The sequence below is a fragment of the Nuphar pumila genome, chromosome 7, assembly GCF_984573655.1.
Source record: "Nuphar pumila chromosome 7, dmNupPumi1.hap1.1, whole genome shotgun sequence".
In the NCBI taxonomy this organism is placed as follows: Eukaryota; Viridiplantae; Streptophyta; class Magnoliopsida; order Nymphaeales; family Nymphaeaceae; genus Nuphar; species Nuphar pumila.
This window is the reverse complement of record NC_143255.1, coordinates 128,678,304-128,691,684: the sequence shown is the minus strand read 5'-3', so window position 1 is coordinate 128,691,684 and position 13,381 is coordinate 128,678,304. Positions and strand designations below refer to the sequence as shown.

General features: G+C 37.5%; 2 protein-coding genes across 2 annotated transcripts; both read right to left on the bottom strand.

The window, feature by feature from the left end:
• Positions 1-423: 423 nt before the first annotated feature.
• LOC149833480 (uncharacterized) lies at positions 424-9,928 on the bottom strand. Its single transcript, XM_090012857.1, has 4 exons — positions 9,893-9,928; positions 8,662-8,742; positions 1,131-1,823; positions 424-616 (listed from the first exon to the last, which is right to left on the bottom strand). The coding sequence occupies exons 1-4, from the start codon at positions 9,911-9,913 to the stop codon at positions 560-562; spliced, it is 852 nt and encodes a 283-aa protein (XP_089868983.1). The 5' UTR covers positions 9,914-9,928; the 3' UTR covers positions 424-559.
• Positions 9,929-9,957: 29 nt separating this feature from the next.
• Positions 9,958-13,088, bottom strand: LOC149833479 (uncharacterized). Its single transcript, XM_090013444.1, has 4 exons — positions 12,977-13,088; positions 10,485-12,085; positions 10,067-10,144; positions 9,958-10,008 (listed from the first exon to the last, which is right to left on the bottom strand). Exons 2-4 carry the CDS (start codon positions 11,709-11,711, stop codon positions 9,958-9,960), a joined length of 1,356 nt encoding a protein of 451 aa, XP_089869570.1. The 5' UTR covers positions 11,712-12,085; positions 12,977-13,088.
• Positions 13,089-13,381: the final 293 nt, after the last annotated feature.

The following is a 13,381-nucleotide window of genomic DNA, read 5'->3' as shown; positions in this document are numbered from 1 at the left end:
AGGGATGTCACCCGTGGATTTCAAACTTGTGATATTTCAACAACTTGGTGGCATTCACAAGTCACCCCTACCAAATGAGCGGCCCTTGTAGACGACAGAGGTCCTGTAGCTACACGCCAATACTTCTTCAAGGACACAGATACAGTTTAAAGCAAAAAAGTTTTTCCATAGGGGTACAGAAGGCTTCACAAAAACAGAGCCCTTCTACTCCCTCACTATTTAACCAACTCTATCCCCGTCTACCAAAGCTTTCTTCTGCAAATGCCCAAAGGAGAGCCAACTTGAGTGGCCTTAACTCCAACTATGTTTGGATTAAAACCTGCAAGATGCCTTGATGAAAAAGTGATGCAGCAGAAATGAAGACTGACAAACGTCCAACACCCACATTTCCAGTGAGAAGTGCAGCAGCTTGTCAACAAGAGATTTGAGAAAATGAACTAATCTTATTATTGAAATTGCAATTATTTACAGATTATGACGACCTACCCACTAAGATGAGTGGGCCGATATTTTGTTATATACAAATCAGCTCAAGACACCAAGCTGGCCGCTCCGGAGGTCAGTAGCTGATATCAAAGTATTTCGGATCCACCGGAAAATGATGCTCCACATGCAACTGCATCAAAATAACAGACCACGAAACACTACATGAATAACAAAACCATTGAGAATCATAGGATATTGATATGAACCAGAATTTCAATAAGGAAAGCATCGATGATCAAGTAGCCAAAGCATGAAAAATCATAGGATATTATTATATTGATATGAAACAGCATTTCACTAGAGAAAGCATTGAGGATCAAGTAGCCAAAGCAAGATACATTTTGACCAAGAATCAGGGCAACAATGTAACACTTATTCTGATCATTGTAGAGCTGATTTCCCATATGAATAATCATGGGGTAACTAGCCTCTTTTTTCTCCTTCTCCAACAATACTAAGTGATTACTTTCAAAAAGACAATTGTCTTACATTAAGTCTAGTTGAGCAGAGTTCTGATATGTTACTATCTCAACTTCAATGACGCACGCTAGAAGTTAATCATCCTCCAAATCTAACCAAGAGTATGCATGCATCAACCAGAACAATCTTTCATACTGAAAAAAGCACAAAAAGAAATTTAGTACCTTCCCTTCATCTGAATCTGCATGCCGTTGAGGAAACACGACCCTTAAGTCATTGTATAAGTAAAAGCGCCTTTCACCGTCACCGTCCAGATCACGAGGTACAGATAATGGGTCGGACTTGCACCTCTGGATTGACCTCACAGATTTCTTGGAGAGACATGCAAAACGAAGATGCAGAGCATATCTTAAAACACCCACACCAGCAGAACTTTCATTCAATTTTGTGGAACTATTTACATGTTTTTTTTCAACTTCCTGGCATATATCCATTGGGGTGAATTCCTCGTTGTCAGTTTTAGGGTAATTACTGTTGCAAAGTTCATTTACACTCTCCAACTTCACATCAAGGTCAGCCACATTAGGAGTGTTGGAACAGCTTCTTGGTACAAAAATCGATGAATTGACTCCTTTCCCTTCTGAAGTGTAAGGTAAATTGAACTGCTGTGACTCAGAATATATACAACCCATATAATGGGATATTTCTCTCGCCATATTTTCAGAACGTTGTTCCTCAGACCTCATTGTATACATACAGTGACCATTAGAACCAGCACGTTCTGCATGAAGCTGTACAGTGTGGCTTCTTTCCGAGCCTGAAAGAGCAATATGGACACTTTTCTGTGCAACATTGCAATTTCCTTCTCTGACCAAACTAGAGGATGAGGCCAGCATGACCTTTTGACGCATAAAGGTCTATAGCACAAATTAAAACATACCACAATAAGTATCTATTCTATAAATTTTGTTCAAAAAGCAATGAAATATACATGTAGAAAATATTGTTGGACAAAACATTATAATAAAGTGGACAGAAATGAAATTTATCTAAATTGCTTTGTATGTAAACCACATCTTTAATCCTCTGCAATTTCCTTCTCTCAGAGGATAGGCCAGAGTGGCCCTTTAATGCATAAAGGTCTGTATCACAAATCAAAATACGCCATAATTTGAGTATCTATCATATATATTTTTTTCCAAAGGAAAACATAAATATGCATGTAAAAAATACTGGTGGGCAATACATTATAATGAAGGGTGCAGAAACGAAATTGCTTCTAAATTGATTTCCACTAATCACAGCTTTAATCCTCATCCATCAGTTCATTCTGCCATGGGAGTCCAGATGCATCAAATCCAGAGAGCCTGTTACAAACACGATTACAAAGAGAACATCTGTTTGTTTTATTAACAATATCAAAGACTAGCACTAGCATAAGTACTGGGAATCCACTGACAACAACTGCAACTAAATTTTCTTATTCGGACCATATTAGAAAAAGCAGGAAAGCATTTTGAAGCTGCTGCCCTATACAAGCCAGCAGACAAACAATAATGTGTGCAGGTTACATGTTTTTATGTGACTGTCTCCAGTACTTTTACCATATGACAGCTGCAAAGTTTTGATAGGTCCACTGCTTACACTATCCTGCCTCAAAATGGTGAGTACAATGAACATAAATTTGTTTGCGTAAACTCAAGGACTCCCAGGCTAAATTGTTGTTGTAACGCTGCTCTATGCCAACAAATGTGAACAACAAGGCTATGATTCACTCATACTTTGAAAGGCATGCGTTGAAGAAGGCAACTACAGCAGCATTTATTAGTCATACATAAACCAAAACATCTCAATTGAACTTACTTTATTAGCACCTTCATGTTAAAATGTAAAACTGTACATATATGTATATATAATAATATTATATTATATATATATATATACATTTTTCATTTCTTTCTTTTCTGTAATTTTTTTCCTTTATTTTTTATTTTTTGTCTTTATGTCATCTAGTTCAGTTTGAACTAGAATGACTGTTGCTAGTCAAGTCCTGTCCAGACTTGACTAGCAATAGAGCTGTTGGACTGACACAGTCCAACAGCTCTTAATAGAGCTGTTGGACTGACACATTCCAACAGCTCTAAATAGAGCTGTTGGACTGTGCCCAACAGCTCTATTGAGTCCTCTTTCAGCTGTGTATATAAAGGGGTGCAGCCCCTCTTGTATTTTACTCCAATGCTTCTTAAGCAATTGGTTTTTCATATCAATAAAGAATACATTTTTATTTTTATTTTGTTTCCAGTTATACCCTTTTTAAGGGTTATGCTTTAGTGTCATTCTTGACACTTGCTCTTGTTAATCTAAGCTCGTGTTTCGAAGATCCTCATTTCATTTCATGGTATCAGAGCCGCGGAAGTACTAAATCTTGAGGAAAAGCTGCCTCGGTTTCCGTGCCCGTTTGCAAAAGTGTTCGCCACTTGAAGAGAAGTGTTTTATCACTTCATTGGAGAAGATTTCACATCTTGTTGTATTGTTTTTTTTTTCTTTCTTTTTCATTTTCCTTGTTTCTCTTCTATCCCTATTCTTTCTCTCCTTGTAATCGATGGATGACAATGATAAAGTCACCATCATGCCTATGAAACTAAGCGATACGAACTATGTAACATGGGCTTCAATCATGAAGCACCATATATGGGGAAAAGGCTTATGGGGGATTGTGGATGGTTCCGATTCGGAACCTAAGCTATCTCTTACTAAAAAGGAGGGAGATAAAGAGGTCCCTCCATCGGAAGAAGAGAAAATCAAGGTTATTGCCTCATACGAGAAGAAATGGAAAGAATGGAGAATATCTCATGCGAAGATAATGTCATGGCTTATCAATAGCGTTGACATTAAAAAATGCTCAAGTCTTGCCAAATTTGATCATGCCGATAAGGCATGGGAATACCTTAAGAATATGTATTCCCTTAAAGATATTGCACACGTGTGCAACCTCCAAGAAAAAGTTCGAATGATGACACAAGGAGACAAAACTATTCGTGAATATTACAATGGGTTGTCCGAACTTTGGGAAGAACTTTTCCTTTTAGAACCAAAGTGGCATTGTGCCGAAGACATCGAGCTTCGTCAGAAACAACTCGATGCCGAACATTTTTACCAGTTTATCACTGGATTAAGGCCGGAATTTGAAACCACTAAATCGGCCCTACTTCACCGGGGAAAAATTTCTTCTATTGTTGAAACTATTGAAGAGTTAACAATGGAAGAAAATCGTCTCCGGAAAGGTTCTTTAAAAATTGAAGATGATTCCGTTTTAGCCGTGTCTAGACCAGAGAATCATGTTCGATCATATAGGCCTCCTCACTTTAACCGACAAAATGGTGACTATGATAAGAAGAAAGTTATTTGTCATCACTGTCATGAACCGGGACACTACAGGCCACAATGTCCCAAACTTAAGGAGCTGAGAGAAAAAAGAGCTGCAATTGCTGGATCGGAGCCTAAAGATCAGGATGCACCAGTTTCCCTGGCCCAACTAATGGAGATTCTTCAGCCTCTCATCAAAGGTGCCTCTTCCTCATCTGAAGCTTCAACCGGCGCAACAGCCTCATCTTTTTCTGATCTAGGTAAAATTTCTTGGCTTCTTGACTCTGGTGCATCTTTTCATATGACCCCAAATAATCAAAGTCTATCCAAATGTGTTAAAAATAAAACAAGTGTGTCAAAGGTCTTTACTGCTGATGGGACTTCTCTTGAAATAGAAGGAATAGGAAATTTTGAAAAAATTTATAAAACAAAAAAATTTTTTATTCCAGAAATTAGACATGTTCCCAAATTAAATTTAAATCTTTTATCTGTATCTCAAATTTCTGATTATGGGTGTAATATTTCTTTTTCTTCTCATGGTTGTTGGGTACAGGATCGCCAGTCAGGCAAGCTGATTGGGGAAGGCCATAGAGAAGGAGGACTCTATTACATGGATTTTTTGGAAATGCCAAAAAAAACTTTTTGTTATAATATTCAAAAAATAGAGTTGGAACTGTGGCATAAGAGACTTGGTCACCCACATATAGCCAAAATCCAACATTTTCCAAATCTAGGGAAATTTTGTAATTCTGAATCATTTGATTGTAAAGATTGTATTCTCGGCAAAATGAAAAGATTACCATTTCAGAACAGAACCTTTTTCTCTTCAAGACCACTTGAATTAATACACTCGGATGTTTGGGGTCCTGCACCAGTAATTTCTAAAGGAGGATTTGTTTACTATGTTATTTTTGTCGATGATTTCTCCCGACATACATGGATGTACTTTCTCAAACATAAGTCTGAAGTATTTTCATACTTTCAAACTTTTCATAATATGGTTAAAAACAAGTTTCAAAATGATATTACTATTTTTCGCACAGATTCAGGGGGAGAGTTCTTATCCACAGATTTTCAAAATTATCTTAAATTGCATGGCATCACACATCAAAGATCTTGTCCTTATACACATCAACAAAATGGACTGGCAGAACGAAAACATCGCCATATTATAGAAACCACTAGGACTTTATTAATAGCAAATCAAGTCCCGAAAGACTTTTGGGCAGAAGCTGCCTTAACTGCCACATATCTCATTAATAGGATGCCATCTTCTTCGTTACAAAATATCACTCCCATTGAAAAACTTATGAACATTTCTCCAGACTACTCTAGACTAAGAATATTTGGGTGCAAATGTTTCATATTTACTGACAAAAATGATAAACTTTCCCCTCGTGCGATTCCCTGTGCCTTTTTAGGATATGCTGAAAACCAGAAAGGTTATAGATGTTTTGACTTCAAAAATAATAAACTATATGTGTCTAGAAATGTTTCCTTTCTTGAAAAGGAGAGCTTCTTTGATTTTAGAAAATTAAAAGACGTCACTGAATACTCCTTTTTGCTAGATCTAACATCAACATCTAATGAATATGACCTTGACTGTAACTTTGATGATGATCAAAGAATTATTGATCTTAATGTTGAAAATGAAGAAGTTCATAGAGATACTAGTATTCAATATTCCAGGCGACAAGAGTCTAATCCTCCATGTGCACTTGAGAAATATTCTAACATTCCAACTAGACAATCAACCCGAATCTCGAGGCCTCCAGGAAAGTTTGTATCATACGAGTCTTTCTCACCCACATATAGGACAGTTATTGCATTAATTCACTCATATGAAAAACCATCCACATATTTTCAAGCAAAAAATGATATCAAATGGATAGAAGCCATGAAAGCTGAATTAGATGCACTTGAAAAGGCTTCTACATGGAATATTCAAGATCTTCCTCCAGGGAAGAAAACTATAGGATGTCGATGGGTTTATAAAATTAAAACCAAGAGTGATGGTACTCTTGAAAGATATAAAGCCCGTTTAGTAGCCAAAGGTTATGCCCAAGAATATGGGATTGATTATGAAGAAACCTTTGCTCCGGTGGCTCGTATGACTACTGTCCGAACCTTAATTGCCTTAGCTTCTATCAAAAAATGGTCTATTTTTCAAATGGATGTCAAAAATGTTTTTTTAAATGGAAAGCTAGTTGAAGAAGTATATATGGAACCCCCTCCTGGTCTAAGTATTCCTAAGGGTAAAGTCCTCCGCTTAGAAAAAGCTCTTTATGGACTTAAACAAGCACCAAAAGCTTGGTATGATAGGTTTAGTCGTGTTATGATTGATATTGGTTTTCAATTCTGTTTAACTGACACTGCTTTGTTTATTAAGAATTCTGATGCAGGGATCATTGTGCTTCTTCTCTATGTGGATGATATGATCATCACCGGAAGTGATAAACAGGGAGTTGAAACAATCAAAACACTTCTTAAATCTCATTTTGAAATGACTGATTTGGGCTTGTTGAGATATTTTTTAGGCATTGAAGTTGCTTATTCTCCTAGAGGATATTTATTATCTCAGACTAAATTTGCTTTTGATATTGTTTTCAGGTCTGGTATTACTGATGATAAGAAAGTCGACACTCCAGAAGTTGTTAATGTTAAAATGAAGATTGATGATTGAGAACTTCTTGCAGACCCTACTCCTTACAGACAGCTTGTCGGGGCACTTTCCTATCTATCCATTACCAGACCAGATATAGCACATGTTGTTCATACAGCAAGTCAATTTCAACATGCTCCTACTTCTGTTCATATGGGAGCAGTCATGCGTATTATCAGATACATCAAGTCCTCTCTTTCACGAGGACTTTTCTTATCTTCCTCCTCTTCTCTTGATTTAATTGCATATACTGATGCTGATTGGGGAGGTGATCCCAATAACAGACACTCAACCACTGGCTTTTGTGTCTTTTTAGGGGAATCATTAATCTCGTGGAGGTGTAAAAAGCAGCAGAAGGTATCTCTCTCATCCACCGAAGCTGAATACAGAGTCATGGCAACCACGACCATGGAAGTAGTTTGGCTCCGACGACTGCTTGCTGACATGGGAGTTGAAGCAACAAAGGCTTCACAAATGTGTTGTGACAACAAAAGTGCGATCTACACTGCCAGTAACAGAACATTCCACGAACGCACCAAACACATCGAAATGGATTGTCACTACGTCAGAGAGGAATATCTACACGGGATAATTGATCTGCCATATGTCACTTCAGAATATCAGTTAGCAGACTTCTTTACAAAGCCTCTCGCTGCTCCCGATTTCACTTTCTCTTAGACAAACTTTCGCTCATTGTACCGTAAGTTTGAGGGGGAGTGTTAAAATGTAAAACTGTACATATATGTATATATAATAATATTATATTATATATATATATATACATTTTTCATTTCTTTCTTTTCTGTAATTTTTTTCCTTTATTTTTTATTTTTTGTCTTTATGTCATCTAGTTCAGTTTGAACTAGAATGACTGTTGCTAGTCAAGTCCTGTCCAGACTTGACTAGCAATAGAGCTGTTGGACTGACACATTCCAACAGCTCTAAATAGAGCTGTTGGACTGTGCCCAACAGCTCTATTGAGTCCTCTTTCAGCTGTGTATATAAAGGGGTGCAGCCCCTCTTGTATTTTACTCCAATGCTTCTTAAGCAATTGGTTTTTCATATCAATAAAGAATACATTTTTATTTTTATTTTGTTTCCAGTTATACCCTTTTTAAGGGTTATGCTTTAGTGTCATTCTTGACACTTGCTCTTGTTAATCTAAGCTCGTGTTTCGAAGATCCCCATTTCATTTCACTTCATTCATATGTTCCACACGATCAAAACCTCCTAAAAGGAGCAAGACCAAAGAAGCTAAATCCTTCTCCAGAAGGTAAGTTGCAAATTTTAAATGTTACATAACAAGTCCAAGTTGAAAAACAATTGCAACGAAATCAATTTCAAATTTTAAAAGAACAAAGTACAATAACTATAAAACAAAGAATCACGGTCATAAAAGAAGCAGGTGAAGTTAGGGGCATATATCATGTCTGTCATATGTTTGACTATGCCCATGAAGTGTCATAGTGTATCCAGTGCCATACCATGTCAACGCAAGTCATGCTTAGTGAAGTGTCCATAGCATAGTAATAAAGGTTAAAAGTAGAACTTATAATACATGAAATATAACTGTGATAGAACTACGTAACAAAATATGAAAAATTAACAATCATGCATGGTATTGAATTCTTTCATGTATCTCACTTCACAGGTTTACGTTGATTGTATTGTAGAATACATGAATATTGAATACAAAGACTTGAACATGTACTCCAACAGTGGCATACCTTGGTCCCAGCAGGCATGTCACTCAAATCATAGTTGCAAAAGAAGGTGTGCAGCGGTGTCTTCTCTGGATTACTGAGGACCTGGAATGTTGAAAAATCACATCATCAACTCATTGATCTAATAATATAGAACAATCAATTGTAAACCCATTCCAATCAACATAAACCTTAGTCCAATGGTTAAACAGCTTGTCAACTTCCAATCTCATATATAACCAAAAAAATAAAGTTTTTTTATAGTAGTAGAAATCAAAAGAAATTGTGGATTAGATCATTCCTATTATAGAACACGCATAGAATTTCAAACAAGACTCTCGACATAAAACTAGATCACATCTTAGCCTTGAAGAATGTGATACATTAATTAATATATAAAATTTCAAAGTTTGGAGTCATTTTAGTGAGGTTGTATCAAGACCATCTGCTGAGCGATACAGAGCATTAAAACGGCAGAAAGACAATTTGTAAAGTGGAATCAACCATGGTCCTAATTGTATAATCAAGATAAGCATCAGAGTTATGATCAAATGCTGAGATCTGTTTTATCAGATATCCAAGCTTTATTAATATATTGAACTATGAAAGCTACATTGCAAAGCAAAGATTTAATGCCAAAACTGAGACAAAGAGTACGCTGTCCAACTAGCAGAGATTAGAATGACACGCATATAAAGCATATTTTGCACAAAACTCTGAGAAACCTAGAAGAAAATGCACAAAGGCAACTAGGAAAACAACTCAAGCACTAGCACCTTACCTTTTGGTGTTTTAGTAATAATAATTGTTGGAGAATCCTGACTTAGTATTGAATATAACCATGTCCAGCCATAAGCATTAATTTGGCATGCCATATAATAGTTGTAAAAATTGTTGTTAAGATAGCACGGTAAACGTAAGAATAACAGGCCTTGTGCAAAATTACATGCATGGACCATGGGCACAAACCAATCATCCATATTTGATGGGTGAACAAAAAAATACAGAGTTGCCATATGAGTTTGTTTTTGCATCAGCAACAAGGTTGACACCAGAAAAGCTTAAATGAAGGAATGTAGAACCGGGAACGAAAAAAGTGGGAAAAGAATTTAACCAGATGTGTATTACCCTAGTTAATTGTGTTATTAGCAGAATTATTCAGCTTAGAAAAACACATGTATGCATCATAAGCACAAGACAACCAACCTAACTTACTTGATCAACAATCAGTTTTGAGGGATAAGGAACCCAGTACCAGTTGTATTCGCCCTTTCATTGGGATCTGTATACGACTTTTGGAAGACCAAGAATCCTCATTGCTTAAGATTCTTTTCCACTGTGGACTTTTGCATTTGTTTCCAAGTGCATTGCCTCCAAGATCAATAGACGCATAATATAATAAGCAACTGTCGCCATCTACACTGGTTACAGAAAAGGGTAGTTTCTGAGAAGGTGGAGAAAAGCTCCCTCCAGTCACACTAAGAACAGCTAAAAAGCCATATATTCCCTGCAAAAAATAAAAAATAAAATTAAGAAGGGAAAGACAAATGAAAATAGTAAAGAGAAGACAATTTGAGGATACGCTGAAAATAAAATAAACACAAGCAAAAAAAAATCACTGCCACATAAGATGCAAGATTTCATGGCAAAAAATGAACCAGAAGAAGGAAAACCCACTAACAGGTTGATGAATAACATAAATATCATAAAAAAGAGTTGGAAAGACTGTATAATTCCAAAAACAACAAATATTCATATATAATAACCAATAATATGCAATTCCAAAGTAATCAAACTTTTGAAATCACGGAAGAATCCTCTTTGAGGTGTTTGCAACATGAACAGACCTGGCTGGTTTTGCTGGATGACAACCTGCCCGATAACAGAGACTCTTCAAATGAACCAATCAAAGACCTTCGAACAGGAATCCCAGTCAGGTTTAGTATCAATTTTGCAGTGTGCGGCAAAGTGGTAACATTGGAATACCAAGTCCGAGCACCAACAGAGTTACAGTTTGGAGTGCACGGAGCTGAATCTTTCTGCAAAATTCCAAATTCTTGAAATGACTTGCTTGTGATACCAAACCCGTCTTCAGGATCAATAAAGTTACCTTCAACCATTTCATTAAGCTTTATATCATGCTTTTTACGGCCAAGAGGAGATGAAGATATAGGTGGTGAAACCTTCCTAGGAGATATGGCTATTGCCCCCACCTGAATCCTTACTCCACCTATTTCTTTATAGGGGAGAATTTCAGGCATTGCACAAAAATGATCAGTGGGTTCTTCATCATCGAGCAATGGACCATCTGTAAAAACAAGAGGATTCAATTTACTGCTATCTAACATGGGATTGCATGTGTAACATCTAGATATAGACCAGGGAGAGGAGCCATTCAGATGGTTCCCATCACCCACATTAGCTTTATTACTATCCTGCATCATAAACATATTATAATCCTGATCTGTTTGAACACTTGGAGTCTTGTTAAAGGTTTCCCATCCTCTTGGTATATCAATATCCAAAGGATCACCATTGAACTGTTTTGAGTGCAGCATACCATTTAGAGGGGACAATATGAGCTTCCTAGCCTGTGATCCAATCGTATCATCAGACTTTTGCGGTATACCCATTATAGAGGATGAGTTCAGTCTATCCGAATCATTCATTCCAGACCCATGAACTGACAAACTTGTGCCGCTTGATTCAAAACCTATAACCCTTGAAACAGGGCAATGCACATCTCTCCCCGTCTTGAGTGTAAACCATCCATGCTTGTCATTCAAACCGTTCTTCAGTCTGCACTCATTCACAGCCCCACCATCAACCAAATTCGTGAAAGGAAACAATCCATCCTTGCCCATCGGCAATTCCAGGGCTGGGTTTCTCTGAAACTCACCATTAGAAGATCCAGAAAACCCATGGTCATAGAATGAAGTGTCCCCCATGACCCCGTTTTCCCCCACCTTTCCACACAACCCCTCCAATTCACAATCATCGATACAAAATCCATTTGGTGATGATATTGCGATTTCACCATCAATTTCATCAGAGGAAAGCCGAGTCAATCCCATCTCTGGGACAAAACTCACCACCTTCCCTACTCCCTATAATTCAAATAAAGAATCTGCCTACACCTTCCATCCAAACCCATCGATTTTACTAAGGAAGAAATTCTAACCCGTTTGGCCTGCCCATCACAATTTAACCACGCCCGCTGCAAGATAGAAAGGAAGCGAGATTCCATAAAAAGATCCAACTTTTACGTTAGGATCCTTAATCCCACTACTAACTAACCGAGATTTCTCTTCCCCTAACCGCAATCCTCCTGCCAAAATCAACCACGAACCCCAGAAAATACCTCAAACTCCACAAAGAAGAAGCGATGACGAACTTCCGATCCATCGCTGCCCGCCAGGAAACTAAGCCAAACCCTTCTTCGGACAACCTGATGAGCAAATCAATAAAAAACAAACAGGAAATTCAGGAAAAAGGAAGAGAGGAGTCAAAATCCCCCACACTGATAATCAAAACAACCAAAACAAACAGAACGCTTGGGATCAAAACCAAGGCTACGCTACCGATTCACCACCAACGGCGAGAGAGAGAGAGCCGAAAGGAGATCAACATTAATACTCATAAAGATCAACAAAATGTTGAACCCATGAACCGAACAAAATAGAAAACAAAACTAAATCAAAACACCGATTTGCGCTCCTGGATTCTTCATCGGCGAAAGAAAATATCACAAATTAAAAGAATAAGCATATCAAAAACAAGATTCAATCTTTTCTTTTCTTTCGAACAAACAGATTCAAGTAAAGAAAAAAAAAAGGAGAGAGAGAGAGAGAGACCCAAGAACACCATATAGTCAAAACACAATAAAAGATCAGAAACTAAAAGAATAAGCGCATCCCAAACAAGATTCAAATCCAAAAAAAAGAAAAGAAAGAGAGAGAGAAAGGGACTCAAGAATACCATAGAGTCAAAACCCAAGAAAGGATCAGAAACTAAAAGAATAAGCGCATCCCAGACAAGATTCAAATGCAAAAAAAGAAAATGAGAGGGAGAGAGAGACTCAAGAACACCATAGAGTCAAAACCCAAGAAAGGATCAGAAACTAAAAGAATAAGCGCATCCCAGACAAGATTCAAATGCAAAAAAAGAAAATGAGAGGGAGAGAGAGACTCAAGAACACCATAGAGTCAAAACCCAATAAAGGATCAGAAACTAAAAGAATAAGCTCATCACAAACAAGATTCAAATGCAAAAAAAAATGAAAAGAAAACGAGGGAGAGAGAGAGAGCTGGGGAGAGAAATCCACGGAAATGGTACTTACCAATATCGTGGAAAGTGCCGGAGTTGGTGAAATCCGACGGTCTTCCGTCGGATTCCTGAGTCGTAGGAAGAATAGTGGCACCTTCTTCTTCCTCTTGGAGAGAGAGGTTTTGTTGGGTGGCAACCACATGAGGCCGACTTGCTTACGTACTTTTCAATCTCCAACAAACGAATTTTCTGGCGACACTGTTTTGATGAAGGCCTGCGTCCTTTCCTGGATTTTGTTTTCCTTTTCCCACTTTTTTCAACAAAATTTGATCATAGATGGCGCCAGTTCGGCCTAAGACCATGAGGCCACGTGCCTTAACCTTTTGGTCTACACGCAACATTTTTTTTTTTTTACCAAAACCCCTCCCATTGAGACCTACAATACCCTTAGAGAACTTGGGATATGTCCTAAACATGG

Excerpts from the sequence above, each read along its gene's own strand:
- LOC149833480 (XM_090012857.1), bottom strand. The coding sequence starts at position 9,913 with ATGAAAGGGCGAATACAACTG. Across the intron at positions 8,743-9,892 it reads TGAAAGGGCGAATACAACTG|GTCCTCAGTAATCCAGAGAA; the intron begins GTACTGGGTTCC and ends TCAACATTCCAG. Across the intron at positions 617-1,130 it reads CAGATTCAGATGAAGGGAAG|TTGCATGTGGAGCATCATTT; the intron begins GTACTAAATTTC and ends ATTTTGATGCAG.
- LOC149833479 (XM_090013444.1), bottom strand. The coding sequence starts at position 11,711 with ATGGGATTGACTCGGCTTTCCTCTGATGAAATTGATGGTGAAATCGCA. Across the intron at positions 10,145-10,484 it reads CATCCAGCAAAACCAGCCAG|GGAATATATGGCTTTTTAGC; the intron begins GTCTGTTCATGT and ends TATTTTTTGCAG. Across the intron at positions 10,009-10,066 it reads CTCAGAAACTACCCTTTTCT|GCAATGCACTTGGAAACAAA; the intron begins GTAACCAGTGTA and ends TTGATCTTGGAG.